General features: G+C 50.2%; 1 protein-coding gene across 7 annotated transcripts in view; it reads right to left on the bottom strand.

Moving 5' to 3' along the window:
* Positions 1-2,440: 2,440 nt before the first annotated feature.
* ABCB9 (ATP binding cassette subfamily B member 9) overlaps positions 2,441-25,797 on the bottom strand; it is a 45,396-nt gene continuing 22,039 nt past the window's right edge. For 4 of the 7 annotated variants that reach the window (XM_026017108.2, XM_026017109.2, XM_026017107.2 and 1 more), the window contains 10 exons: positions 20,968-21,082; positions 20,270-20,400; positions 19,146-19,351; positions 16,088-16,285; positions 14,668-14,796; positions 12,047-12,235; positions 11,388-11,561; positions 8,684-8,843; positions 6,463-6,599; positions 2,441-3,705 (listed from right to left, as the gene is read on the bottom strand). In XM_026017108.2, the coding sequence (XP_025872893.1) occupies positions 3,445-3,705; positions 6,463-6,599; positions 8,684-8,843; positions 11,388-11,561; positions 12,047-12,235; positions 14,668-14,796; positions 16,088-16,285; positions 19,146-19,351; positions 20,270-20,400; positions 20,968-21,082 (1,700 nt within the window). In that variant the 3' untranslated portion in view covers positions 2,441-3,444. The remainder of the gene's footprint in view (positions 3,706-6,462; positions 6,600-8,683; positions 8,844-11,387; positions 11,562-12,046; positions 12,236-14,667; positions 14,797-16,087; positions 16,286-19,145; positions 19,352-20,269; positions 20,401-20,967; positions 21,083-25,797) is intronic. The other 3 variants (XM_072725082.1, XM_026017112.2, XM_072725083.1) reach the window with 1 other exon arrangement.

The following is a 25,797-nucleotide window of genomic DNA, read 5'->3' as shown; positions in this document are numbered from 1 at the left end:
GGGGAAAGGATAAAAATGTTCTGGAACTAGAAGCTGCTGATGATTGTCCCGCACTGTGAAGGTACTAAATGCCATTAATTTAGGCATGTGTGTTGTGTTGTGTGTATTTGTTATGTTGTGTGTATTTTACTAGAGTAAAAACAATTTTAAAGAAATCTTTAGGGATCCCTGGGTGGCACAGCGGTTTGGCGCCTGCCTTTGGCCCAGCGCGCGATCCTGGAGACCCGGGATCGAATCCCACATCGGGCTCCAGGTGCATGGAGCCTGCTTCTCCCTCTGCCTATGTCTCTGCCTCTCTCTCTCTGTGATGACTATCATAAATAAATAAAAGTAAAAAAAAAAAAAAAAAAAAAAAAAAAGAAATATTTAAATGCAATGTGTCACCCTAAATTGGATCCTGGAATAACAACAACAACAAAAAACCCATCGTTAACAGGAAATTGGTGAAATAGAAAAAAAAGAAAGCTTGGAGTTTATGGACAGTGACAGGCCAGTGTTGTTTTCTTGGTTACGATAAGTGTGCCGTGATCATGTGAGATGGGAACAGAAGGGAAATTGGCTGAGGGCTATATAGGAACTCCTTCTGCCTCATTGCAAGTTTTCTGTAATACTAAAATTAACCCCGGGGCACCTGGGGGGCTCAGTCAGTGAAGTGTCTGCCTTTGGCTCATGTCATGATTTCACGGTCCTGGGACTAAACTCCACATTGGGCTTCCTGCTTGGTGGGGAATCTGCTTCTCCCTCTGCCCCTTCCCTCACCTCCCCTTACCCATCCACCCACTTGTGCTCTCATATAAAAAAAAAAAATTTTTTTTTAAATACTAAAATTAGCCCAAAGTAAATCATTTATTTAAAAGATCATATCTGCCTTCTAAAAAGCAGCTTGCTTGGCTTCTGGAAGGTTCTTTTTGTCTGCATGGGCTGAGAGAGGAGCATGGGCTGGGGTGGGGCTGGGCTGGGGGCCTCTGGCAGGGGGACACTCCTAGAGGAGGAAGCTCCAAGGACTCTGGAGGACTAGGATGTCCAGCATAGAGATTGCAAACTGGTGACCCCAGCTGAAGTCTGCCTCGGGTTTTTTGGCCCTGGGTTTTGTAAAACTAATTTGAGCCAGTCTATAAAAAGCAGTCAATCTCACATTAAAACTAGAATTTCCAGCTTCTCCAAAAATCTCTGCACATCTGCTAAGTCAAGGTCACCTTCCTGCATGGCCTCAAGGGGCTGTAGACAAGTCCCAGCCATTCCCACCAAACAGGTACGAGGCCTTGGCTGCCAGTTATTCTCAGCCTTGCACTGTATTCTCTCATTTTTTAATTTTTAAAGATTTTAGGTATGTATGTATGTATGTATTTGAGAGAGAGTGTGTGCTGAGCAGGGAGCCCAATGCAGGGCCCAATCCCAGGAGCCTGAGATTATGACCTGAGCTGAAGGCAGATGCTCAACTAATTGACTGAGCCACCCAGGCGTCCCTGTACCTTCCTTTTAATGAAACAGAAAGGTGTCTCCGCTCCTTTGCAAAAGTGGAAAAGCAGAAAAGAAACCAAGAATGCAGTTGTCTGATATTTCTTACACCTGGCTGATTTCACACACTTCTGATACCTACCTGGTTCCTGGAGGCACCTCTGTTTGAGAACTTGTTCCAACATTTGACCTAAGGTCTTTGCTGTGAAGTCAATACCCTCTCCTCGACCTGTGCCTTAGAGCTCCACTCTTACAGGTGTTCCGTGGTTGGGATCAGACACACACACCTGCTTCTCGGGTGTGAAGCTGGGCTCTACCGCTTACTAGCTAGTGGTCTTGAGTAAGTAGGTTAACCTCCCTGTGATTCAGTTTTCTCAAGCCCCTGAGATGAAGCAGGAGACTTAGTCACTGTTTAGGTCAGTTATCTGGCAGGAAGATGGGTTTATTGAGCTGATATATGTAGTGTGACTATACCAGTAGTTACAATACTGGAGATACTTCTCCAGCACTTGGTAAATAGCCACTGTCCCCGGCCCTCTCCTAGGACCCCAGACTTCCTCACAATCCAGCAAGTAAGAATAACCACCACAGGACTCTTCCTGTGTCCAGTCTTACAACCTCTTTTCTGATTGAGCTGTTAGGTAAGACTTGTTGGCTCCATGGGGTACTCGGTCTCTGATGGAAAAGAACAGGTGGCATTTGCCGGATCTTGGCTTTCCTGGGAGGCACAGAGGTCCCGTGGATTTTAAGGAAACGGGTGTCTTACCCTGAACAAGCCCCATGGAGACAGATGGACAGACATGAATAATTCATCTCTGCTGGAGATCCTGGGGACATGAAGAGCACAGATAGGGGGCTCCCAGACCCTGGTTGGCAGCAGGGGGAAGGCGCTATACAACCCAAATCTTTCAGGCTAGGTCTGATGGAAAAACCTAACTAGGTGATGGGGCAGAGGGCCCAGGAAGAGGTTAGAGGTCAGGGATCAGAGGTAGTACACTTTATTGACCGGATTCTTCCAACATCTTGCAATGCTCCCCCACCCCCACCCCTGCAAAGCCAGAGCCTGAGCTTTGCCACTGTCCCGTCCACCAGACAGGGAAGAGAACGTGTCTCTCAAACATCCAACATCCGAAGGGCCTCCGAGCCTCCGAAGAGCAGAGCAGCAGGGGTGGATGTGGGAGAGGTGGCTGCCGCTGGAGGGGGTATAATGGGAGCAGGGGATGAGGCAGGATCAAGGGGCTCAAGCTGGGTGCAGGGCTGGGGACACCCTGAGGCTTTGTCAGGCCTGGCCAGCCCCTCACTCCCCCCCAGTTAAGGTTAGTTGTGGTTCACAGTGAGACTGGCTTAGATTTGGCAGGGCGGCAGGGACCATGGGCAGACTGGTGCTTTCCACTCTCGCTGCCGACCCTTGGCCTGACTCACGGAGGTGGGAAGAGTGAGAGAGAAAGTCCCCAGAAGGGACAGGGAAGCCCCTTCTCTCGAGGGACAGAGGCCTCGTTCTCCTCTGACATCCCCCAGGCTATTAGGATCTTTCACTCCTGGCTCAGAAGTTTCTGGAACATCTCAGTGACCTTGCCCATCATTACTCCCAATTAAAAAAATGTTTTTGAAGTCTAAGAGTTGACTGGCACCCATGAAACCAAGCAGTAAAAAACCTGGTAAGATCTTGGTTTAAAAAGGTAGCTCTACCTTCTCTTAGAAGTCTTGGGAGACCAGATGGAGACCAGCATTGTCTCCGCTGCCCCGAATGGAGGAGGTGGCTCATGGCAGTGGGGAAGGGGGGGTGTGGGCTGGCGGTGGCCCAGCGGACAGGGTGACAGGGCAGGAACGGGGGCAAGATGCAGGAAGCAGTGACACGTGGGACATGGCAGGTTGCCCTCCAGTGTCATGGGCCTGGGCTCAGAGGGCAGCAGGGTGGCCCCCATGGGTACATGTGCCAGGCAGGCACCAGGGCATCTGTCCCACTGTGAGAGGCAGGGCCCGTGGTCAGGCCTTGTGACCGCCGCTGCCCAACGGCTCCTTGAGGCCAGCCGAGTAGTCCGAGGAGGGCTCGAGCCCCAGCATCTGCCGCTGCACCAGCTTGGCATAGAGGCCACCCTGTGCCAGCAGCTGCTGGTGGGTGCCCTGCTGCACCACGCGGCCCTTGTCCAGCACCACGATGAGGTGTGCGCGCTCCACCGTGCTCAGGCGGTGCGCGATGATGAGCACCGTGTGCTTCTGCAGGTTGCCGTGGATGGCCTGTTGGATCTGGGGAGACAGGAGGGGGCCGGCTTTTGCGGGCACCGCCCCAGCCACCTACAACTCTGCCTGGGCCTGGCCTGGCTCCCAGATCCACCACATCCTAGTGAAGTTTAATCTCTCTGAGACTCAGTTCCTCATTTGAAAGGCCAGGGCTTGCACATGACCAGCCTCCGGGGCTTCAGTTCACGGGGGACAGAGCTCAGTGCAGGGCACAAGGAAGGTGCTTGGCCAGTGACAGGCAAGCCCTAACCTGGTCGCCTCTGGTCTTCCTGCTCTTCTACTAACCTTCGCCTTGGCTATTGGTCTCACCATCAGCCCCAAAGCTCAAACCAGTGAGACATGGCCCTCAATTCCTCTCATGCTTGGCTCATCGTCCAAACCCAACTCATGCACAAATTCTGCAGGTGCCATCTCCCCAGTTCATCTCGTTCTTTTTTTTTCCATCTCATTCTTTACATCCTTCCACTGCTACCAGTGTTACTGCTCCCTGACCGCTGCAACCTGCCATCCACCCACCGCCCTGCGCCCATTGCCCGCATGTATTTAACATTTCAATCAGGAGCGCTTAGTGGCTCAGTGGGTTGAGCACTTCAACACTGCCTTCAGTGTCTGCCTTCAGCTCAGGTCATGATCTCAGGGTCCTGGGATGGAGCCCCATGTTGGGCTTCCTGCTCAGCAGGGAGTCTGCTTCTCCCTCTGTTCCAACCCCTGCTCATGCTCTCTCTCTCTCTCTCTCTCTCTCTCACTCGCTTTCTCTCAAATGAATAAACAAAATCTTAAAAAAAAAAAAAAGAATAAAATCCAGATGCCACATGACATTCTGCACTTGTCATAGACAAGAGGGCACAACATGAAGAGTGACCCTAATGTAAACTATGGGCTTAAAAATAAATAAACTACGGGCTTTAGTTAGTAACAATGCATTAAAACTGGCTCATCAGTTGTAACAAATGCACCACAGCAAGATGTTAATAATAGGAGAAACTGCCTGCAGGGTAGAAAGGAGATACATGTGAACTATCTGCAGTTTTTGCTCAATTTTCTTTAAACCTGAAACTTTGGGATCCCTGAGTGGCGCAGCAGTTTGGCGCCTGCCTTTGGCCCAGGGCGCGATCCTGGAGACCCGGGATCGAATCCCACGTCAGGCTCCCGGTGCATGGAGCCTGCTTCTCCTCTGCCTATGTCTCTGCCTCTCTCTCTCTCTGTGTGACTATTGTAAATAAATAAAAAATTAAAAAAAAATAAACCTGAAACTTTTCTTCAAAACAAACAAACAGGATCCCTGGGTGGCGCAGTGGTTTGGCGCCTGCCTTTGGCCCAGGGCGCGATCCTGGAGACCCGGGATTGAATCCCACGTCGGGCTCCCGGTGCATGGAGCCTGCTTCTCCCTCTGCCTATGTCTCTGCCTCTCTCTTTCTCTCTCTCTCTCTGTGACTATCATAAATAAATAAAAATTTAAAAAAACAAAACAAAACAAAACAAACAAAACAAAACTCTAAAAAAATAATCCAAACTCTATAACTAAGGCCTGAGGAGGCCCTGTCTCCCTATGACTCTGTCCTCACCTTACTTTGTCAGACTCCCACCAGCCTGACATGCTGACCTTTGGGCTTGCCTGTGAACTTGTTCTGGGCCTTTGCACCTGCTGCCCTTGGATGCTCATCTGGCTCCTCTCTTCCTGGCTCTCGGCTTAAATGGCACCTGCATCTGCTTCTACCCATGAGATGGCCACAGTCCACCAGGACCTGGTCTCTGGGATGACCCAGCTCCCCTAAATGCTCAGTGCTGCCAGGAGAATTGACTGTTCTAGCCAACACCTGATTGTAGGCCCCTGATCTCCCTTTCTTAGAGCATTTAATAAAAAGGGCTTATAATTGTAAATCCTTATTCTGTCCCTTTCTCAAGCACCTGAAGGCCATTCCTTTTAAAAATAATCATCAGGAAGGACAGGCCTCAGTCTCCCAATCTCTACAGAGGACAGAATTCTGGCCAACAGTTGCCAGCCAGCAGACACCACTGCCTTATCATAACCACACTGATCAACCTTTCACGGGCTTTCCAGTGAGCCCCGCTCCTTCTGTCTTCCTTCTCTTTTAAAATGCCTGTCATCACTGTCACCTCTGTACCAATTAGAATGGAGCTCAGCTCTTTCTCCTACTGTCAGTAGGTACTGAATAAAATCCAGCTTCCATATCTGATTATGAGAGGAGTGACCTGTCTTATTCTCTCTCTCAGATGACAGTTTCGTGGTTTACGTACCATAGGCCACAGGTTGAACTCATTCTTGTCTCCTTGTTTATTATGTTTCTCCCCCCTGGCATGGAAGTGCTATAGGGGCTGGTGGCTTGTGTGTCTGGTCACCTACCACTGCAACCTCGGTGCCTGGGACAGCGACTGGTGGCCAGGAGGAGCTCAGTGAGCACCTGTGTAATCAATGGCTCGACCTCTGGAGGGGCCAAGGTAGCTACTCAGTGACAAATACACTCTTTAGCAATGAAAAGGGGGCTCAGAGAGTGGGAGACACTGTCTTTCATGATGAGCTGAGGGCAGGGCCTCGAATCCAAACTGCTATCATGTAGTGTCAGCTCTATATGAGCCAGTGAGCAGGTCTGGCCCTGGGGTCCCCTACCCTGACTCCTCGCCTTTGGCCCTCAACACCCCAGTCTGGAAGGCTGACACCCTGAGAGAGCTCCTATGGCATCTCTAAGCCTTTCCTGGCTCCTGTTCCATTCTCTGGTGTCACCCCGCCACCCCGCAACTCACCAGGTACTCGCTCTCTGCATCCAGGGCGCTGGTGGCTTCGTCCAAGATGAGGACAGGTGGGTTCCGCACCAGAGCCCGAGCCATGGCCACGCGCTGTTTCTGGCCACCTGATAGCTGGGCACCCTTCTCCCCAGTCTCTGCATGACAAAGGGACATAGGTGAGTGAGCAGGGGGTAAGGCTGGGGCAGCTCTAGGGAAGAGAGAGAAGACCTCTTCCTCTTCCTTTCCCTGCTGCCACGGGAGCTATGATCTCCAGGAAAAGGGGCCTGTGCCACCAGCTGGGACCACCAACAGTCCCAAAACTCCCCAAAGGATGCTCTCCCTCCCTGTTCATGCAAATTATGACTACATTCAGTTGGTACTAAGTTACCACTTTTTACTTATTAGTTTGGCAAAAATCTCAATGTCTGATACTGCACTGTTCAGGTGTGGCTGTGGGGAGACAGGCACTCCCCCATCTTCCTGGGGCAAGCACCTTTGGGGTAACTGTGTAAATGTATGGATCACAAGTACAAGTGTACAACCCTTGCACCAGCAAACCCACCTCTATGACTCTTTCCTACAGGCTGACTTTCCATGCACAGTACCAAAAGGCACATGTTGTCCACCACTCACAGCACTACTATTGCAAATAAAAACAAAAAAATCTACTCAAATGTCCATCAGCAGGAAACTGAATTTTTTTTTTTAAGATTTTATTTGTTTATTCACAAGAGACAGAGAGAGAGAGAGAGAGAGGCAGAGACACAGGCAGAGGGAAAAGCAGGCTCCATTCAGGGAGCCCAACGTGGGACTTGATCCTTGGACTCCAGGATCAGGCCCTTGGGCCCAAGGCTGAGCCAAACTGCTGAGAGCCACCTGGGCTGCCCAGGAAACTGAATTATTTAAGCAAATTAGCATAAGCCCTGAAATACTATGCAACTATTTCTTTCTTTCTTTCTTTTTTTTTTTTTTCAATGAAAACAATTTTTTCTTTTTTTAACAAACCCTTATGTCAAGGGCTAATTTTCAATAGATCACAGCAAGGGAGCTGCTCTGTTACATACAAAACCCTGACCCAAAAGCAGGTCATCTACAAATCATTTAGTACCAGGTTCCCCACTATGCAACTGTTTAAAAACAGAGCAGGTCTCTAAGTGACAATATGGACCAATGATTAAGACACTGTGTTAAGTTAAAAAAAAAAAAAAAGAAAGAAAGAAAGAAAGCCGGGTGCAGAATATAAGGAGCTGGTTTTCTTCTGTAAAAGGTCAGGAGGAAATAAAAATATACATTCCTATTTGCATAAAGAAACTCCCAAAGGGCATGTAAGAAGCTAACATAAGAAATTTTGGTGGGGGGCAGCCCTGGTGGCGCAGCGGTTTGGCGCCGCCTGCAGCCTGGGGTGTGATCCTGGAGACCCAGGATCAAGTCCCACATTGGGCTCCCTGCATGGAGCCTGCTTCTCCCTCTCCCTGTGTCTCTGCCTCTCTGTGTGTCTATGAATAAACAAATAAAATCTTAAAAAAAAATTTTTTTTTGGTGGGCCAGGAGGAAACAGGGGTAGAGAAAGGGACGGGATAAAACTTTTCACTGTATAGCATTTCACATATATTTTTAGTTTTGAGTCATGTGAATAGCTCCTTTACAAGAATTAAAATTTTAAGTATATTAAATAGAACAAAATATATAAATTAACATATTGCTAAATTTAATATATTAAATATTATATAATTAATATATAATTATTATATGATTAATAATTAATATATTAAAATGTAAAATTAGGCTATATATATAATTTTTTAAAAAAATAAAAATAATATCCTGGGGTGCCTGGGTGGCTAAGTAGATTAAGCACTGACTCTTGATTTTGGCTCCAGTCAGGATCTCAGGGTCTTGAGACCTAGTCCCATGTCGGGCTCTGTGCTAGGCTTGCTGGGTGGAACCTGCTTAAGATTCTCTTTCTCCCTCACCCTCTACCCCTTCCCTGCCCACGCTCTCATGCTCTCTCTCTCTCTCTCAAAAAAAAAAAAATGTTTTAAAACTAAATAGAGGTGGTTGGTTACATGGTACTGTAAATGTACCAAATCTCACTGAAATGTTCACTTTAAGATGGTTAAGTGAATTTCACCTGAAATAATAAAGAGCAGCTGACAGAAAGCAATGCTTAACTCACAGGGTTGCATCCCTGAGGGTTGACCTTTAGGCACAGTGAAGGTGATGCTCCTGGGCTGCATACCTGTATTGTAGCCATCCTGAAGCTCCATGATGAAGCCATGGGCATTTGCCTTCTGTGCAGCTTCCACCACCATCTCAAAGGGCACGGTGGGCAGACCGTAGGAGATGTTGTCTGTGATGGAGCGGGCAAATAGCACTGGCTCCTGGCTCACCAGGGAGATCTGTGCAGGAGAAAGGATGGGGCATGAAAGGCCAGGAACACATCCATCCAGCTGTCACCAGGAACCTCGCCAGCCCCAGGCCTTTTTGATGCCAGGGGTCTTGGGTTGGAAATCTGATCAGGGCCTGCGCCCAGCTGCTAAGCATCAGCTGCCTCTCTTCTTCCAAAACAATAGAGTCTACTTTCTGTACAAGTTTCAGCTTCCTCTGACCAAAAATCTGGGGTCATAGAATAAGTTGGCTGCTCTGGGCTAAGCCAAATTCCTTGACCTCCAACAGAGCTCGCTGTCTGCCCATGTCCTGGGGGAGTTGAGAGGGAAGAGGGGCGCCTGGCTGGCTTAGTCAGTGTACCATGCATGTGCCTCAGCTCAGGTCATGATCCCAGGGTCCTGCGACTGAGCCCCACATTGGGCTCCCTGCTCAGTGAAGAGCCTGCTTCTCCCTCTCTCCCCTGCTTGTACTCTCTCTCTCTCTCAAATAAATAAAATCTTTAAAACCAAAAGAGAGAGAAAGAGAGAAAGAGAGAAAGAGAATGTAGAATGTAAGTCTGTCCATGCCAGAAGACAAGAAGCCACAGCAGGCCCCCAGGCCATGAAGTCCTCCCAGATGCCCCCTCCCTTCAGAGAGAATAATTGAAAGAAGCTTGTCCCATGATTTCAGTATCCGAAACATAGCCTACAAAAATGAGAGTATAGAGGGTAACACTGCAACATTACACATAGAAAAAAAAAATCAATTTTATAAATTGGGGATTAGCTAATAATCACAGTGTACCCATAAAATCAAATACATACACACAGCATGACTCTGTTTTTGCTAAAAAACAAACAAATATATGTAGGGGGGACCTGGGTGGCTCAGCTGGGTAAGCCTCCAACTGTTGATTTTGGTTCAGGTCATGATCTCAGGGTGGTGAGATCAAGCCTCATGTTGGGCTCTGTGCTGGCTGTGGAGCCTGCTTAGGATCTCTCTCCCCTCCCTCACCCTCTGCCTCTTTCTCTTTCTCCCAAAAAACAAAAAAAGCAAAAAAAAAAAAAAAGTATATATGTGTCTTTACATATTAATGCATTTATATCAAGATAGAAGACAGGTTGGAAAGGATATTTACTAAACTGCTAACAACAGTTACCTACACGGAGTGGAATTTAAAAGGTGAAGTGGAGGGGGACTCTCACATCTTAATTCCAAAATTCTCTGAATATATGGGAATGTGGTTAGATTGTTGCATTTTACTGTTTGGGGCTTATGAAGATTACAATTTTTAATTTGAACTAAAAAGAAGGCATTCACAGAAGAGGAAATCCAAGTAGTAAACCACATGGAAAAGTATTTGATATATTTAGTTGTTAGGAAAATGCAAAAGACTGCTATGAACTACTTCTACATGTATACTCACCAGCTGGCAAAAACAGCACTGTCAATATTAACTGTCTGAGAATATTACAAGTCTGAGCATATTAGCTATTGCAAAGCCTGAATGGCTCTGCCTAAGGGCCACTTCCAGAACTCTGGTGGGCAGAAGCCTTGTCATCATACACCTGGGACCACTGCTCAGCCATCTACACCTGGTTATGTGCAGATGGGTGGGCAGATATCACAATGTGTGGCCTCTGCAACCATCTAGAAAATGGCTAGGAGTTCTGGAATCTCTGTGCCAACCCTTAGGCTCTCCTATAATTTAATGTATGTTGATGATGAAAATGGTGCCTTCCTGATAGTTGGTTTTTCTTGTATTGTGTACCACCTGAACAACCATCCAGGGCATCCCTGTTTTTAGAGCTAGCACAGGATCAGGTGTTGAGGATCCCTTTCTAAAATAATTACCAAAAACTATATGGTCATGAATAGCCTCCTTTAAGTATTAGAGATGACTTAGATGTGGAGCAACTGGAACTCACACCCACTGCTAGTGGGAATGTAAAGTTGTATGACCACTCCAGTGACAATAGCTACTAAGTGTAAAGTGGATACTATGTATCCACTCTGGGAGAACATACATACCTGTGTACACCAGAAAACATGGACAAAATTGTCTATGTCAGTAAAAACAGGAAACAATCCAAGCATCCATGAGGAGCAGAATGCACACATAGATTGTGACATGTTTACACAGGAGATTATCATCCAGCAACGAAAATGAATGAACTACAACCAGAGCCTCAAGCTGGATGTCTCACAAATAAGGCTGAGTGGAAGAAGCAAGACACAGATGAATGCATGCATGCTCTACGATTCCAGCCAGGTGAAGTTCAAAAGTAGGCAAAACACAGCTCTGCTGTTTGGGGAGACATAAGGCGATGGTAAAACCAAAGAAAAGGAGAAGATCATAAAAGTCAGGGAGATGTGGCTCCTGGAGGGAAGAGAAGGGACACATGGGGTGGAGGAGTGCTGGAATGTTCTGTGTCTTGACCTGGGAGCTGGTGCACTGGTGAAACCCTCTGAGCCATACATCTACCTATGTCACTTCTCGGTACGTGTGTTACAGCTCACAGGGGTGAAGGTCAGACAAAGAAAGTGCGCGGGATAACAAAGGTCCATTTCCGTACCACTCGGTGCAGGTACTTGTGGTCATAGGCACTGATGGGCTTCCCATCCAGCAGCACGCAGCCCCCCTCCAGGGGGTAGAAGTTCTCCAGGATGTTGACGCAGGAACTCTTCCCACTGCCTGAGGGCCCCACGAGCGCGGTCACCTTTCCTGGGGACAGGCTGAAGGAGACATTCTGCAAGGAACACGCGGACACCGTGTGGGGCCACTGGCTCAGATGCTCTGGCCTCGGACACGGGCGGGCACCATTCCCAGCTCCCCTGTGCTCTTTGCCATGGTTGGGCACTGCCAGCCCTCAAAATGCTCTCCTTTCTAGGATTTGGCAGCAGCTTGATGCTCATTTCCACTGCCTGGGTGCCTCTTCCCCTTGCTCAGGACCCAGCTCAAATGTCCGCTCCTCTGAGAAGCCCTGCTTGACTGTTATCACCATCCCTGTAAACTACCTCGATCACACCACCCTGATTTACTGCCTTCCTAGCACTTTATCTGGAATACTCTGTTAATGGTCTGCCTTCCCTGACTACAGCCCAAACTCCACGAGGACAAGGACTCCACCTTACGTAATCCTGGCTACACTGCAAGGCCTGGTGTGTAGGAGCTGCACCCAAGATGGGATGAGGGAAGGGACGATAGGGCGGGCCTCAGGCACCCCTCTCTCACCTGCAGGACTTGGGTGTGGGGCCGAGTGCGGTAGGTGAAGGTCACGTTCTCAAAGTCCACCCGGCCCTCCAGGCGCTCAGGGGCCAAGTTCCCGTCATGCACCATGGTTGGCTGCCGGTCAATGAACTCGAACACCTTTTCGGCGGCCCCCACTCCCTGCATCAGGCCGCTATAGACGGAGCCCACGGACTGCGGGGGGAGGAAACGCGTTCCTGTCTCACTGATACCCCAATGTTGGGACACCCCCCCATGGTGCCAGAAAGATGAAGGCAGGCCAGAGAGAGCAGGGACACAACAGCCGCTCTGGGGGGTGGCCAGAGGACGCTGCCAGGGTACCCCACCAGTGCAGCAGATAATGACAACACTGACAAAACAAAAGCAGCAAGAGGTGCCTGGGTGGCTCAGTTGGTTAAGCGTCTGCCTTTGGCACAGGTCATGGTCTCAGGGTCCTGGGATCGAGCCCCACATCAGGAATCTCTGTTCAGTAGGGAATCTGCTTCTGCCTCTGCCTCTGCCCCCCACCCCCTGCTGGTGCTTTCTCTCCTTCTCAAATAAATAAGTAAAATCTTTAAATTAAAAAAAATGAGAGCAGCAATAAATAATATTGAGCTGTTAGAACACATTAGGAGCCAGTGCCTTGTGGCCATTACAGCTAAACCTCACCCCATCCTGCAGGGTGGATGTTATCACCTCCCAGAAGAGGAAACGGAAGGGTAGGGAAGTTACATGAACCAGCCAGAATGTGGCAGAACAGGGCTTCCAAACAGAATTACTCTCTTGGCTGCCACAGCAATTTTTAAATTTCGGTTTTATTTATTTATTTTTAAATTTATTTTTATTTATTTATGATAGACGTAGAGAGAGAGAGAGAGGCAGAGACACAGGCAGAGGAGAGGGAGAAGCAGGCTCCATGCCGGGAGCCCAACGCGGGACTCGATCCCGGGACTCCAGGATTGCGCCCTGGGCCAAAGGCAGGCGCGAAACCGCTGAGCCACCCAGGGATCCCCTAAATTTTGGTTTTAAAAACTGCTCTTAATTCATGCAATCCATACTCCTTGGGTAAGAACGTACACGACATAAAACATGAGTGATACCAGCAGCTCATTTAATGAGCCCTTTGTGTATGTGTAGGTCCTAGCATTATCTTGTCTTTTGCTGATGAGGAAACTGAGGCATAGAGAATTCAAGTCACTCCCCCCAGGTCACACAGCTGGGAAGTGGCAAAGCCAAGACTTGAACCCAGGTATGGCCGGGTCCTGAGTTCAGGCCCTTGATCAGTACTGTGATCAAGGGGCCTGATTGGGGAATCCAGCACAGCCAGGACCTGCATCACTAATATCAAGATATTATCACTGGTGTTAAGGTATGAGCGCCACGGAGATGGTGCCCCTCCTGCCTCCTCCACGAGGAGGCCCCAGGTATCCACATACTATAGTTTTCCAGTCCTTCCTCTGTGCGTTTACAAACACATGCACATATTTGATAAATAATTGTGAGGTTGGGACTCCTGGGTGGTTCAGCAGTTGAGTGTCTGCCTTTGGCTCAGGGCGTGATCCTGGGGTCTGCGATTAGTCCCACATCGGGCTCCCTGCATGGAGCCTGCTTCTCCCTCTGCCTATGGTCTCTGCCTCTCTCTGTGTCTTTCGTGAATAAATAGAATCTTAAAAAAAAATTTTTTTAAATAAAAATAAAAACCATGACCCTGGCCTCAGACTCTTTCTACTGCTTCACGGCACATCTCAGGGTCCCCTGCACACCAGTATGTACAGATCCACCTCCTATCTATAGCTGTTGCCTCGTTTCTATAGCACAAACGTACTGCTTCTGGAACATGGATGTGCCATATCGGCCCAATCCCTGACCGGTGGGCAGCGGAGGATGCTTTGACTTTTCAATAGCAGAAACGATGCTTCGCTGGGTGTCCACACACCTCTGCCCACCAGTGTGGGCATGTCTGCAGCCCAGGGTTCCTAGAGGCAGAACTGCTGCATCAGATGACAGGCAGGTGTGACTCTAGCCAATGGGAAGTGCCATCCACAGCCAATGCTAACACCCTCTTCTCATGCACTTCCTCAGCTTTATCACTGGAGGACAGAGGCCCAAATTCGGTGCCAGGGACTTAACGCCCCCACTCCAAGCATCCTCAAACAGCAACTGGGGGAGGCTTGGGCATGGACACCCCAGCTCCCTGTCTCAGGGTCTGCTCCTGGGGGAACCCAAATTGAGGCAATCTAAAACAAGCCCTGTTTCTTCTTTAAAATGTGTTAAAGTCAGACCCATCTGGCTTTGACCCCGGTTCCCCCCCAAACGTGATGGGCCAGTCCCTTAAACTCTCTGAGCCTCAGTTGCTTTTTCTGAGAAATGGGAGGCAGGACAGTACTGAGACCCCTCACGGTCTTCTTAGAAGCATTTCCTGAAAACGTCCTTGTCCCTGCCAGTTTGCTCAGTAAACAGAGCTATAGCAGCTACTCAATAATATTACTGTTATTGTTGGTAGATGTTCTCTCCTCACCTACCTAGAAATACCCCATCCATCAGACCCTGGTGCATCTCCTACCTCTTAGACCCGCTTTCCCAACCCTCCAGTTCCCCAGGACCCCCTCCCCCAGCCAGCCCCTCACCTCCATACAGTCTCCCAGGACAAATTCGTAGATAATGAAGGAGATGAGGTTGCCGCTGGTCATCTGCCCCGAGATGACGAGGTGGCCCCCGTAGTAGAGGATACTGACCTGGACTACCAGCAGCGTGAGCTGGGGGCAGAGGGAAGGGGGGACCTGGGTCACGGGGGAGGCCTTGGCTCAGACCTGGCCCTGCCCCCATGCCCTGCCCCCTAGGCTGCAGGGGCAGGTGAGAGTGGGTGGACTGTGCTCTCCCAGCCACAGACAGACTCCAGCCAGGCAGGGATGTCCTCCCAGATGCTGTCATTCATGCCTGCCCACTTCCCGGCCCTGGACTTGGTCCCCACAGAGGCCCCCAGCTGGAGGCAGCCAGGGACCTGGCAGAGAACAAGGCTTTCTTTGTAAGGCCCTGGCACACACACACACACACACCCAAGGGCCTCAGCCAGGCCAGGCAGGAGCTATTAGTTTTCCTCCTCACTGGAAAGAGCATGGCTCAGGGAGTTTGGTCCACTGGCTGAGGTCACACTGCAAGCCAGGCAAAGCAGGATGATGGGGTCTGTTTCCTATCCCCACTAGGTCCTGTGAAGGAGGGGCTGTGTCCAGGGGAGCCCTGCCTCCCACTGCCTCTAGCACCTGAGAGGTGGGAGAGGAGTGGAATCTGAGTACCCATGACAACCCATTCGGGCTCCATATTTGCCTCTCCCCACTCTGAGCCCCTGGTTGGGTGAGACCGAGATTGATGGATAGTTAGACCACAGTACCTTTGTGCAAGGGACAAAAGGCACCCATGCAGGGGTCAGATTGCTGAGAGGCTTGGCTAGCTGAGTTGGATTTCAGGACCCTTCTCCTGGCTGAGTACTTTTGAGGGGTGGCCTGCCCTGTCCCCTGGTTGATGATCACTTCTTTTTCCCCCAGAACTCCAAACCCTTTTCATACCTACCCCAGCTACCCCCCAAAATGCCTACTTCCCAGATGTGGCCAACAGACTGCAACAGGCTCCAAGTGCTCCCCGTTCTCCAGGGAGGTGCTATGACTCATCCCCAGGGAGTGAGTGACCCAGACACTCTAATGGGGTATGTGTGGTTGTGACGTCGGACCTGCCAGACAGTGCAGCCTAGGTTGGGTCCTGCTGGCTTCGAGGTGACTCCCTTCTGGGCCAAGGATGTTTCCCCATTTGAGATGTTTCCCCTGCCACCCTACACCCAGGTGAGAGGGAAAGAGGAGGTGCCCCATGAGGACATTCACTGAGAGGGTGCATTCTTTTCCAGAAAGATTTACCTGTGGACAGGCAGAGTGAAGTCAAGTGCAGCCAGCCTGACACCAACATACGGGGACTCAGGCTCACGCCCTGCTCAAGGGATCCCCCATCTATGTGTCCCGCCCCCCAACAGTCAGACTTGCCAGGGCCAGGGGCACATACCCCGCTGCCCCAGACGTAGTACGTGTAGGCTGCAGCCTCCTTCCTGTTCAGCTTGTACACCTGCTGCAGCTTCCGAGAGTACACCTCTGCCTCCTCCTCCTCGTTGGCAAAGCTCCGTACTGTCTTCATGGCACTGATGGTCTCCTCGGCTGTGCTGCTGGCCCTTGCCAGGGCATTTTGGACCTCTTTGGAGAGCCTCTGTGGACAGGAGTGGGGACAAGAAGGAGACCCCAAAACAGGCAGTCTCACCATCTTTTTTAAATTTTATTTATTTATTCGTGAGAGACACACAGAGAGAGAGAGAGAGAGGGAGGGAGGGAGAGAGAGAGAGAGGGAGAGAGAGGCAGAGACACAGGCAGAGGGAGAAGCAGGCTCCATGCAGGGAATCTGATGTGGGACTCGATCCTGAGACTCCAGGATCACACCCTGGGCCAAAGGGAGGCATTAAACCACTGAGCCACCCTGGGATCCCCCCAGTCTCACCATCTAACAGCCCTTCGGCCTCTCCAGGTTTTTCTACCTTCTTTTTTTTTTTTTTTAAAGATTTTATTTTATTTTTTTTAAATAATTTTTTTTTAATTTTTATTTATTTATGATAGTCACACACACACACACAGAGATAGAGAGGCAGAGACACAGGCAGAAGGAGAAGCAGGCTCCATGTACCGGGAGCCCGACGTGGGATTCAATCCCCGGTCTCAGGATCGCGCCCTGGGCCAAAGGCAGGCGCCAAACCGCTGCGCCACCCAGGGATCCCTTTAAAGATTTTAGATTTTATTTATTTATTCATGAGAGAGACACACACACACACACACACACACACAGAGGCAGAGACACAGGCAAAGGGAGAAGCAGGCTCCATGCAGGGAGCCTGACGTGGGACTCGATCCCGGGTCTCAATGATCACCCCGGCCCGAAGGCAGGCGCCAAACCACTGAGCCACCCAGGGATCCCCTCTACCTTCAATTAGTACAGCTCTCTGCACAGAGTTCCAAGGACAAAAGGATGAGACCAAGCTCCCCATTCTTCCCCATTGCTTTCTAGTTCTACCTGACAGATTCAGAAAATAGACTCTAGCTGGGTTCTTGGGGTGAGCTCCTAAGGTTCCAGCTCCTGAGGGATGGGGGTGCTGATCACTAAGTCTTTTCTAGTACTTAAAGGTGGTTATTCATAACCAGACAGTTTTTGGTAATCCTCTCAGAAAAGGAACCTTAACACTTGATTCTATGCTGGAATAAGACAGGAATGCCCTGGATGGTTGTTTAGGTTGTACACTATACAAGAAACACCAACTATTTAGGGTGTGCCATTTAGATTATCAATATACTATAAATTATGGTAGGGTCTGAGGATTGGCACATAAATTCCAGAACTCCTAGCCAAATTCCAGATGGTGGTGGGGGGCTGTGAAATCTGGCTGCACACTATGTGTGTATGACCAGGTATAGATGGCCAAGAAATAGTCCCAAGTGTTGGAGCACCAGGCTGCTGTCCACCAGAGTTCTAGAAGCAGCCCCTGGTCAGAGCTGTTCAGGCCTTGTGAGAGTTAACATGCTCAGATTCTCAAACCATTGAGGAAAGCTACCAGAGAGGCCAGGTCAGGATCATGCCTGGGCCTGTCCCATAACCTTTGAGTCTTGCTGAGGCCATCGGAAGCATGTGGTGTGTTCTGGCATCTTGGGTGGAGCCATGCCATGTCCTGAGTCACGTCTGGCCATGGGCAATGTGTGTGTGGCTTGTGGTGATGACTTGGTGGCTGTATTCAACACAGTCAGGTACCAGCAAGAGAGCTAAAGAGAGCTTCCTAGCGGCCTCGCCCAATTGACCTTGAAGGCGGGACTTGAGGGGTAAGGGGCTGATGGGGGAAGCTCCAGGGTTTCCTGCCCTGTCCCAGAGCCTGGCCAGAAAGCAGGAAGGGCAGAGTGGGGAGTAGATTGAAGGAAATGGCTCTAACCCATATATTTGCTCTTTCTACTCAGGGAGGAAACAGAGGCCCATGACCCAGAATCATGGGGGAGAGGACCCTCCTGGGCGCTAGGCTCTGCCAGAAGGAGCCACAGTGGTTGTGGGGAGTGGATGCATTTTGGGGCTGGCCTCAGGCCACGGGCACCAAAGGTTCTAACTGAGCTGGTCACTCTGCTCAGGAGGACCCCTGTCCCCTCAGGTCTGGTCCCTGGGGAAGAAGCCGCCCACACCTGTCTAAACACAGCCTCGGGCCCTGACAGCTCAGGAACACCCACCAAGGTGGGGAGCAGGAGGAGGGTGAGCAGGGGTCTAGCTCATCCGGCCAACCCTCCTGACAGAGGCAGTGCCAGGAAACAGCCAGTGAGGCCTGCAGCCTTCCCAGAGCTGCATCGTGGGTGAGGGCCTGGTTCATGGGGCCTGAGCCGCCCCCACATAAACATACACTCCAGAGAAAGAGAGCACACTTGGCACTCAGTGTACACCAGAGTTCTTGCAAAGGCCTCAACCGGACTCTCCTTTCCTTCCTGCCCTCATTTCCTGCCCTGTCCCCTCACTCACACTCTAGCACCACTGGCCTCCCTGCAGCTCTTCAGATATACCTGGCACCTTTCCACCTCAAGGCCTTGGCACTGGCTCTGCCCTCCACTGGGAAGGCGCTTCCCGGAGATGTCTCTCTTTCCTCACACGTCACCTTCTCAGAAAGACCGATTTAAAGTGGCAGCCACCTGCCATGCTCCCCATCTCTCTCTCTCTCTCACTCCTTTTTTCTCGTTAGCACTCACCATCTCATCATATTACATACTGATGTTATTATTACTGTTATTTATTGTCTGCCTTTTCCACTAGAGGATAAGCCCCTTGAGGGCAGAAGCTTCTCTGTGTCCCTGATGGATCCTGGTACTTGGGAATAGGAGGAGCTTAATGACGATCCCCAGAATGACTGAAGCCATGGGTGAATGAACATGGACACAGCCACAGGATGAGTCCTTTACTGCTCCCCTACCTCTGGGTGGCGCCCCCAGACCCTCCTGAGGCTCTTCCCTCCCTCAGAAGCCTTGGACGCAGACCCCAGCAGGGACAAGGTGGGGCCTACCTTGTAGTACTTGCCGTAGATGTCAGACACCATCATGATGATGGGGAAGCCCATGAACGTGACCAAGGAGAGCTGCCACGAGAGGCTGAACATGAAGACCACCACGCCTGTGACCTTGACTGTGTTCCGTAGGAAGATGTTGATGTTCTGGGAAACCAAGTCGCTGACCATGGTGGTGTCCGAGGTGAGGCGGGAGATGAGGTCCCCTGGAACACAGGCAGCTCAGTTCCCAGTGTGACAACGGGGCCATGCTTGGTGGCAGGGGATGGGGGGGGCACTAAGGTGCTTCCAAGATAGGCACCAGGGGGCGTGGGTCTTCCTGGCCTTCCAGGTGGGGAGTGGAGGGGAGGGAAGAAGACATCCCTCCAGGGCTGCTCTGAGTCCAGCCCTCCTTACTAGCATCTCGTGACACCACATCCCACAGTCCAGGAGAGGCAGCAGAGGTTCAGATAGGGAAGCTTCAGGTAGCACCCCACGGTCTGTCCCTGATGGAGCCAGAACCAAACCCATATCTCCTCCCTGTCACTGGCATAGGGAATAAATCCTCTCTTACCCATGGAGAGAAACAATCATCTAGGTTGGGGGTGGAGAAACTTTTAGCTCTCGCTGGGCTAAGAGCTTCCCAACTCCCCCTACTAGCTCCTACAGCTGTTCCCATTTTAGAGATGAGAAAATAGAGGCTCAGAGAGGTTAGGTCAGGGAATGGTGGAATTAGGGCTGAGACGTGGGCCAGCTGGTCTTAAAATCTGGGATCTTGGCCGGACACTGTACTGCTCTCCCTGTTCTGCCCTGTACCCTGCCCCTCACCCCTCGCCAGAGCTGAGCCTCTCAGGCCACAGGCTTGGCTAGTCCTGGCCCTGTGGTTTCCAGAGAACAGCAGAAAGCAAGGCTTTGGCTCCTGCATAGATCTCGGGTGGCCTGGCCATGGTCCTCCTGCAGTGGCCACAGCCCATACCCAAACCTCAGCCAGCAGGCCAGCTTCCCGGCCTCAGGCAGGGCCTCCCGGGCTGCTTCTATCCTGAACAGGAGAGCAGGAAAAGCCAGCCATCTAGTCCCTCAATGTGAGACAAGCCCACCCTGGCTTGGCCCCCCTGGAAGTTACCCCAGACCGCAGGAGGACCAACCTGTGCGATTCTCATCAAAGAAGCTCATCTCCTGGGACACCAGTGAGCGGAAGAGACGGTTTCGAAGGCGAATGTTCAGTCTGGCAAATATGAGGGTAAAAATGCCACCCCGAATACCTGCGGCAAATGAGCTAATTGCAGATAAGAGATGTTATATATAGCACGACGTCCTTGCGACAACCAACAGTCATAACCCGGCTGCCCCCTCCCGCTGCTGGCAGGCGTGGGCTACTTGCAGGGCAGAGACAGGGAGGGACCTGACCTTGAGCCCCTTTCTAGGGCTGGCACCACCACACAGTCTCCCTTGTTCCCTAATGAGTCCCCAAGATGAGGGCAAAGAGGACTGCGTTTACTGGGGACTAGGGGTCTGATTTTGCCAGCCGGACCCCTCTTCCTTCCAGAACAGCACAGACTGTTTTCTACTTGGAGAGTAGCCAGGCAGGGTGAACGGGGTACCCTCGAGGACCAAAGCCAATTTTAGGGGCAAGAGGGTATGGCTTGAGGGGATTGTTCTAATCAAGTGGATATGGGTTCTAAGCCAGTTTGGTTGCTGGTTACCACGATGACCAGCTGAGTGACAGGCTCACCTGGGGCATTTCTTGGGCCACCCTGACCTATTTTCCCTTAGGAGCTGGCCCCTGACCTCCCTCCCCTGCTGCGGGCCTGGAGGGGCAGGGCGTGGGGTGTGAGCAGGCTACCTGCCGATAGCCAGCAGACACATGACAATGACCGCCGTGCTGAACTGCTCCATGCTCTTCTGGATGACGATGCCATCAATGGCCCGGCCGGTGTAGTAGGGAAGGAAGGTCTCTCCTGCCAGGGGACACGGTGGGCTCAGGGGGCATCTGCAGCAGGGGGGCCCATACCCTTCCTCACAAGCCTCTGGAAGCCTGCACACCACCGGCTCTGCTCACTCCACCGAAGGGGTTTTCTCTCTTGGCAAACTCTTGCTTCTCACCATGGCAGGAGGCAGGGTGGGGGCCCATACTGCTTAATGCCCCCCTCTTTTGAGAGAACAGGAACACAGGAAACAGGGTTATTCAATCTATACAGACTGGCTCAGTCCTGTTAACAACGCTACCAGGCCTGAGCACACAGCCGTGAGACTCCTGTGCGCTGTTTCATTCCCTCTGCAGGACTCTGCAGCTGGTCCCATTATCACTCCATTTTACAGATGAAGACAGCGAAGCTGAAAGATGAGGCGATGCTCACTGGACCACATGGCCAAAGTTCACTTCCTTCTGACTGGTGAAGGGCTCAGAATCCAAATTCTAGAACCTCAGAATATGTGGATATTCTGGTTCCAAGCAATGCTGGAAGTTGCCACCCAGCCCCTCTTGGTGGAGTGCCTTACAGTTTGCCATATTATTTCGTACCCATTTTTCCTACCTTATCTTCAGGACAATGCAGGCTGGGTGGGGTAGGAAGAGGGGGCGAGTAGGACATCATCCCCATTTCAGAAGTGAACGGAGACTCCGAGGCTGAATAATTTGCCTGAGGTCACACAGCACAGGGTGGTAAAAGGAAGGGCCAGGACTCAAACCCAAACTGGCCTCCCATTTGGGGGCTCTTTCCTATCCCTTCCCTCCCAATAATCCAGAAGGCTTGCTCTCATCTTGTGGGAATGAGGGACATGGATCTGAAGGTGGTCAGACCAGGCCGTGTCCTCACGGTCACTACAGTTCTTTCCGTGGGCACAGCCTGGCATACAGTAGGCACTCAGTAAGGGTCAGTGGATGAATCCTGGGCAGGTCTTGCCTGCCCCTTCCTGGCCAGGTGTGCGCGACCGGCTCTGCCTTCTGTGGGCTTCTGCTGCCCTCTGCTGGTCTTGGTGCAGGGACCACAGGGTGGGAATGTAGAAAACTCGGTCCCCTCAGTCCTCCGCTAGGTGGCGTCTTTCACCTCCACTGTGGAGTCCACCAGGGCTAAAGTTCAGCCTCAGTTTACCCGAGGAAGAAAAGGCGAGCTCCAACACCCATGATAATATTATGCACAACAGACACTTAACGGAGCCCTTCCTGGGTAATGGGAACTGCACTGAGCACGTGCGCAAACCCTTGCTGAATCTGCACAAGAATAACAGGAAACTCCAATCCACTGGCATATTCTGTGGCTTCACCTTCAAAATACAGTTGACCTTTGAACGACTTGGGTTTGAATTGTGCAGGTCTGCTTACACGCGGGTTTTTTTTTTCCATAAATATGGTACAGGACTGTCAATGTATTTTCCCTATGATTTTTCTTAGTAACGTCTTTCCTGTAGCTTCCTTTATTGTAAGAATAGGGCATATAATACATAGAACATATAAAATACATGCTAATCTCCTGGTTTATGTGATCAGTAAGGCTTCTGATCAACGGTAGGCTGCTAGTAGTTAAGCCCTGGGGGAGTCAAGTTAGATGTGAGGGTTTCAACCACTCCCCGCATTGTTCAAGAGTCAACAGTATCTCCAGAATCCAACAGAAACCAGTCTATTTTCCACTCGACACACAGCAGGGCCCCATGAAATCCAGGTCAGACCTTGTCACTCCTTAGGCATCCATCTCATTCAGGGTAAAAGCCAAAGCCCTCAGAGTGGCCAATGGTGCACTACATGATCAGGCACCTGCTACTGCCTCGACTTCATCTTCTACTCTCTTTCTGCTTCTTCCACTCCCTCCACACACATCCCTCCAGCTACACTGGCGTCTTTGCTATCCCCCTACCCCCTTTCTAAGATTTTATTTATTTATTCATGAGAGACACACACACAGAGAGGCAGAGACACAGGCAGAGGGAGAAGCAGGCTCTTCACAGGGAGCCCGATGTGGGACTAGATCCCCGGATCAGGATCACACCCTGAGCTGAAGGCAGATGTTCAACTGATGAGCCACCCAAGCATCCCCTCTTTGTTATTCCTTTCGCAAGTAGGCACCTTTCTGCCTCAGGACCTTTGCACAGACTGTTCCCTCTGCCTAGAGCATTGTTAACCTGGGTATCTGCTCCCTCATCTCTTCCAAGACTCAAATGCCCTCCAACAATCCCATAGGTGTGGTATTATCATTCTTCCCATTTTAAAGATGAGGAAACCAAGGCTCAGGTTAAGTCACTTGCTCAAGGTTTTCTACTGGGGTTGCTGTGAAATCCATATAAAAGAATTTCAATTAAAAAAAAAAAGAATTGGGATCCCTGGGTGGCGCAGTGGTTTGGCGCCTGCCTTTGGCCCAGGGCGCGATCCTGGAGACCCGGGATCGAATCCCACATCGGGCTCCCTGTGCATGGAGCCTGCTTCTCCCTCTACCTGTGTCTCTGCCTCTCTCTCTGTGTGTGACTATCATAAATAAATTTAAAAAAATTTTTTTTTTTAAAAAAAGAATTTTGGGATCCCTGGGTGGCGCAGCGGTTTAGCGCCTGCCTTTGGCCCAGGGCACGATCCTGGGGATCTGGGATCCAATTCCACGTCGGGTTCCCGGTGCATGGAGCCTGCTTCTCCCTCTGCCTATGTCTCTGCCTCTCTCTCTCTCTCTCTCTCTCTCTCTCTGTGTGTGACTATCATAAATAAATAAAAATTAAAAAAAAAAGAATTTCAATTTAATAGGAGATGCTCATGGGCAGCCTGGGTGGCTCAGCAGTTTAGCGCCGCCTTCAGCCCAGGGTGTAATCCTGGAGACCCGGGATCAAGTCCCACATCGGGCTCCCTGTAGGGAGAGCCTGCTTCTCCCTCTGCCTGGGTCTCTGCCTCTCTCTCTCTCTGCCTGTGTCTCTCATGAATAAATAAATAAATTCTAAAAAATAAAATAAATAAAAATAAATTATAATTAAAAAAATAATAGGAGATGCTCTGCACTAAAACTAACCTTTTGTCACAATGGGCAGTTTTCCTTTTAGATTAGGAGGTTTCAGAAAAAGCTGGCCCCACCTGGGTGCTTGTTGTTGGAGAATAATTATCCATAGTCACAGTCCCTAACCTGTGTGGAGCAGCATGCTACAGCTTACCCAACTCTCACAAGAGCCCAACAAAACCCCACTTTTGGGATGAGAAACGGAGGTGTGGCCAGGTTCACTAACCTTGCTTCAAGTTATCAGTATAGTTGGGGGCCTGATCTCAAGTCCAAACCCTTAACCTCGCTGCAATCCTACAGGCTGGCAAACTCTGCCAGGCTGTATTTTAGGACATCTTTATTCCCCGAGCTCACAGCAGCTGACAACAGGGCCCCAGCAGAAGGGGGGAAATGAGGTCATGGGTGACATCTGCCCACATAGGCAGGATGGTCATGTGTTCCTTCATTCAGTCAGCATGCCTCTGTGCCAGGTTTTGGTGGGGGGACTCCAAGGGCCTCAAAGCCTGGTAGTGGAGGGAGGACAGTAGGCACATCACCAGTGCTACAAACAAGGTGCAGATAAAAGGTCACAATCAGTAGACTCCAAGAAGGCTTCTCGGAGGAGGAGACAATTTGGACCTTGAGACATGAGTGGGAGAAACTATCTTGTTAAATGAAAAGGGGTCATCCCAATACCCACAGTCACTACAATTTATTGGGAACTTTCTATGTGCAGGACCTGTCTGCAGTGTCTTATTCATATTAACTTATTGAACCTCATAAGCCCCTATTGTGTTGGGTACTTTTATGATGCCCATTTTATAGATGAGGAGACTGAGACCTAGCAAGATTAAGTAACTTGCATAAAACCACACAGCTGTTGAGGGGTTGGGGCTGAGAGGGCAGAGGGGCAGCTCTGGGGCTTGCCTGTCATCTCTGAGAACATTCTGGCTTTGGGACTGCTCCCAGATGCTGTCTGTTAAATATATAACAACTCAAAAAGGCTGACATTCCTGAGCAATTGCTGTATCGTACCAAGCTCTGTACCTGTCCTTCTATATGTTTTATTCAAGCTTTCCAATGTCATGAAACATGGATGATGCTAACAATCCCTATTTCACAGAAGCAAGACTCTGAGAGGTCCAATTACTTGCCCACAGGCACACAGCCAGGTAAGGAAGAGGACTACAATGCATGTCCAGAACTTGTTGCCCCTCAAACCCATGGCATTTTGACCTTGAGATGTCACCTTCCCACCCGCCTTGTCCAAGCAAGTGCTCTCACACTGTTTGGGCCAGAGCCATAGAAACAAATACATTTTACATGACAAACCAGGACACACGTACATAGAGAGGCACATGTAGCTAAGATAAAAGTTTCACCAAACAGTACTTACTCTTACTACAGACTACATAGTCTGACAATCTCTTGTATATTCTGCTTTGTTACAAAAAATGCTTTGACCCAGTGATGCCACTTCCAGGAATTTATCCTACAATTATACCCACATTTATACGTGTATGGACAACATTATTTTACTGCAAGAGAAAGGACTCAAAATGACTCAAGGGGCCAATAAAAGGAGACCAACTAAATAATCTTTGATATGGCCTTATAGTGGACTATTATACAGCCAAATAAAAGAATGAGGCAGTGATTGGAAATTTCTAAAATATATTGTTAAGTGGAAAAAAACAGACACAAAATACCATGTGAGAGGTAGTGAG

The sequence above is a fragment of the Vulpes vulpes genome, chromosome 10 (assembly GCF_048418805.1).
Source record: "Vulpes vulpes isolate BD-2025 chromosome 10, VulVul3, whole genome shotgun sequence".
Lineage (NCBI taxonomy): Eukaryota > Metazoa > Chordata > Mammalia > Carnivora > Canidae > Vulpes > Vulpes vulpes.
This window is presented reverse-complemented; position numbering and strand designations above follow the sequence as displayed.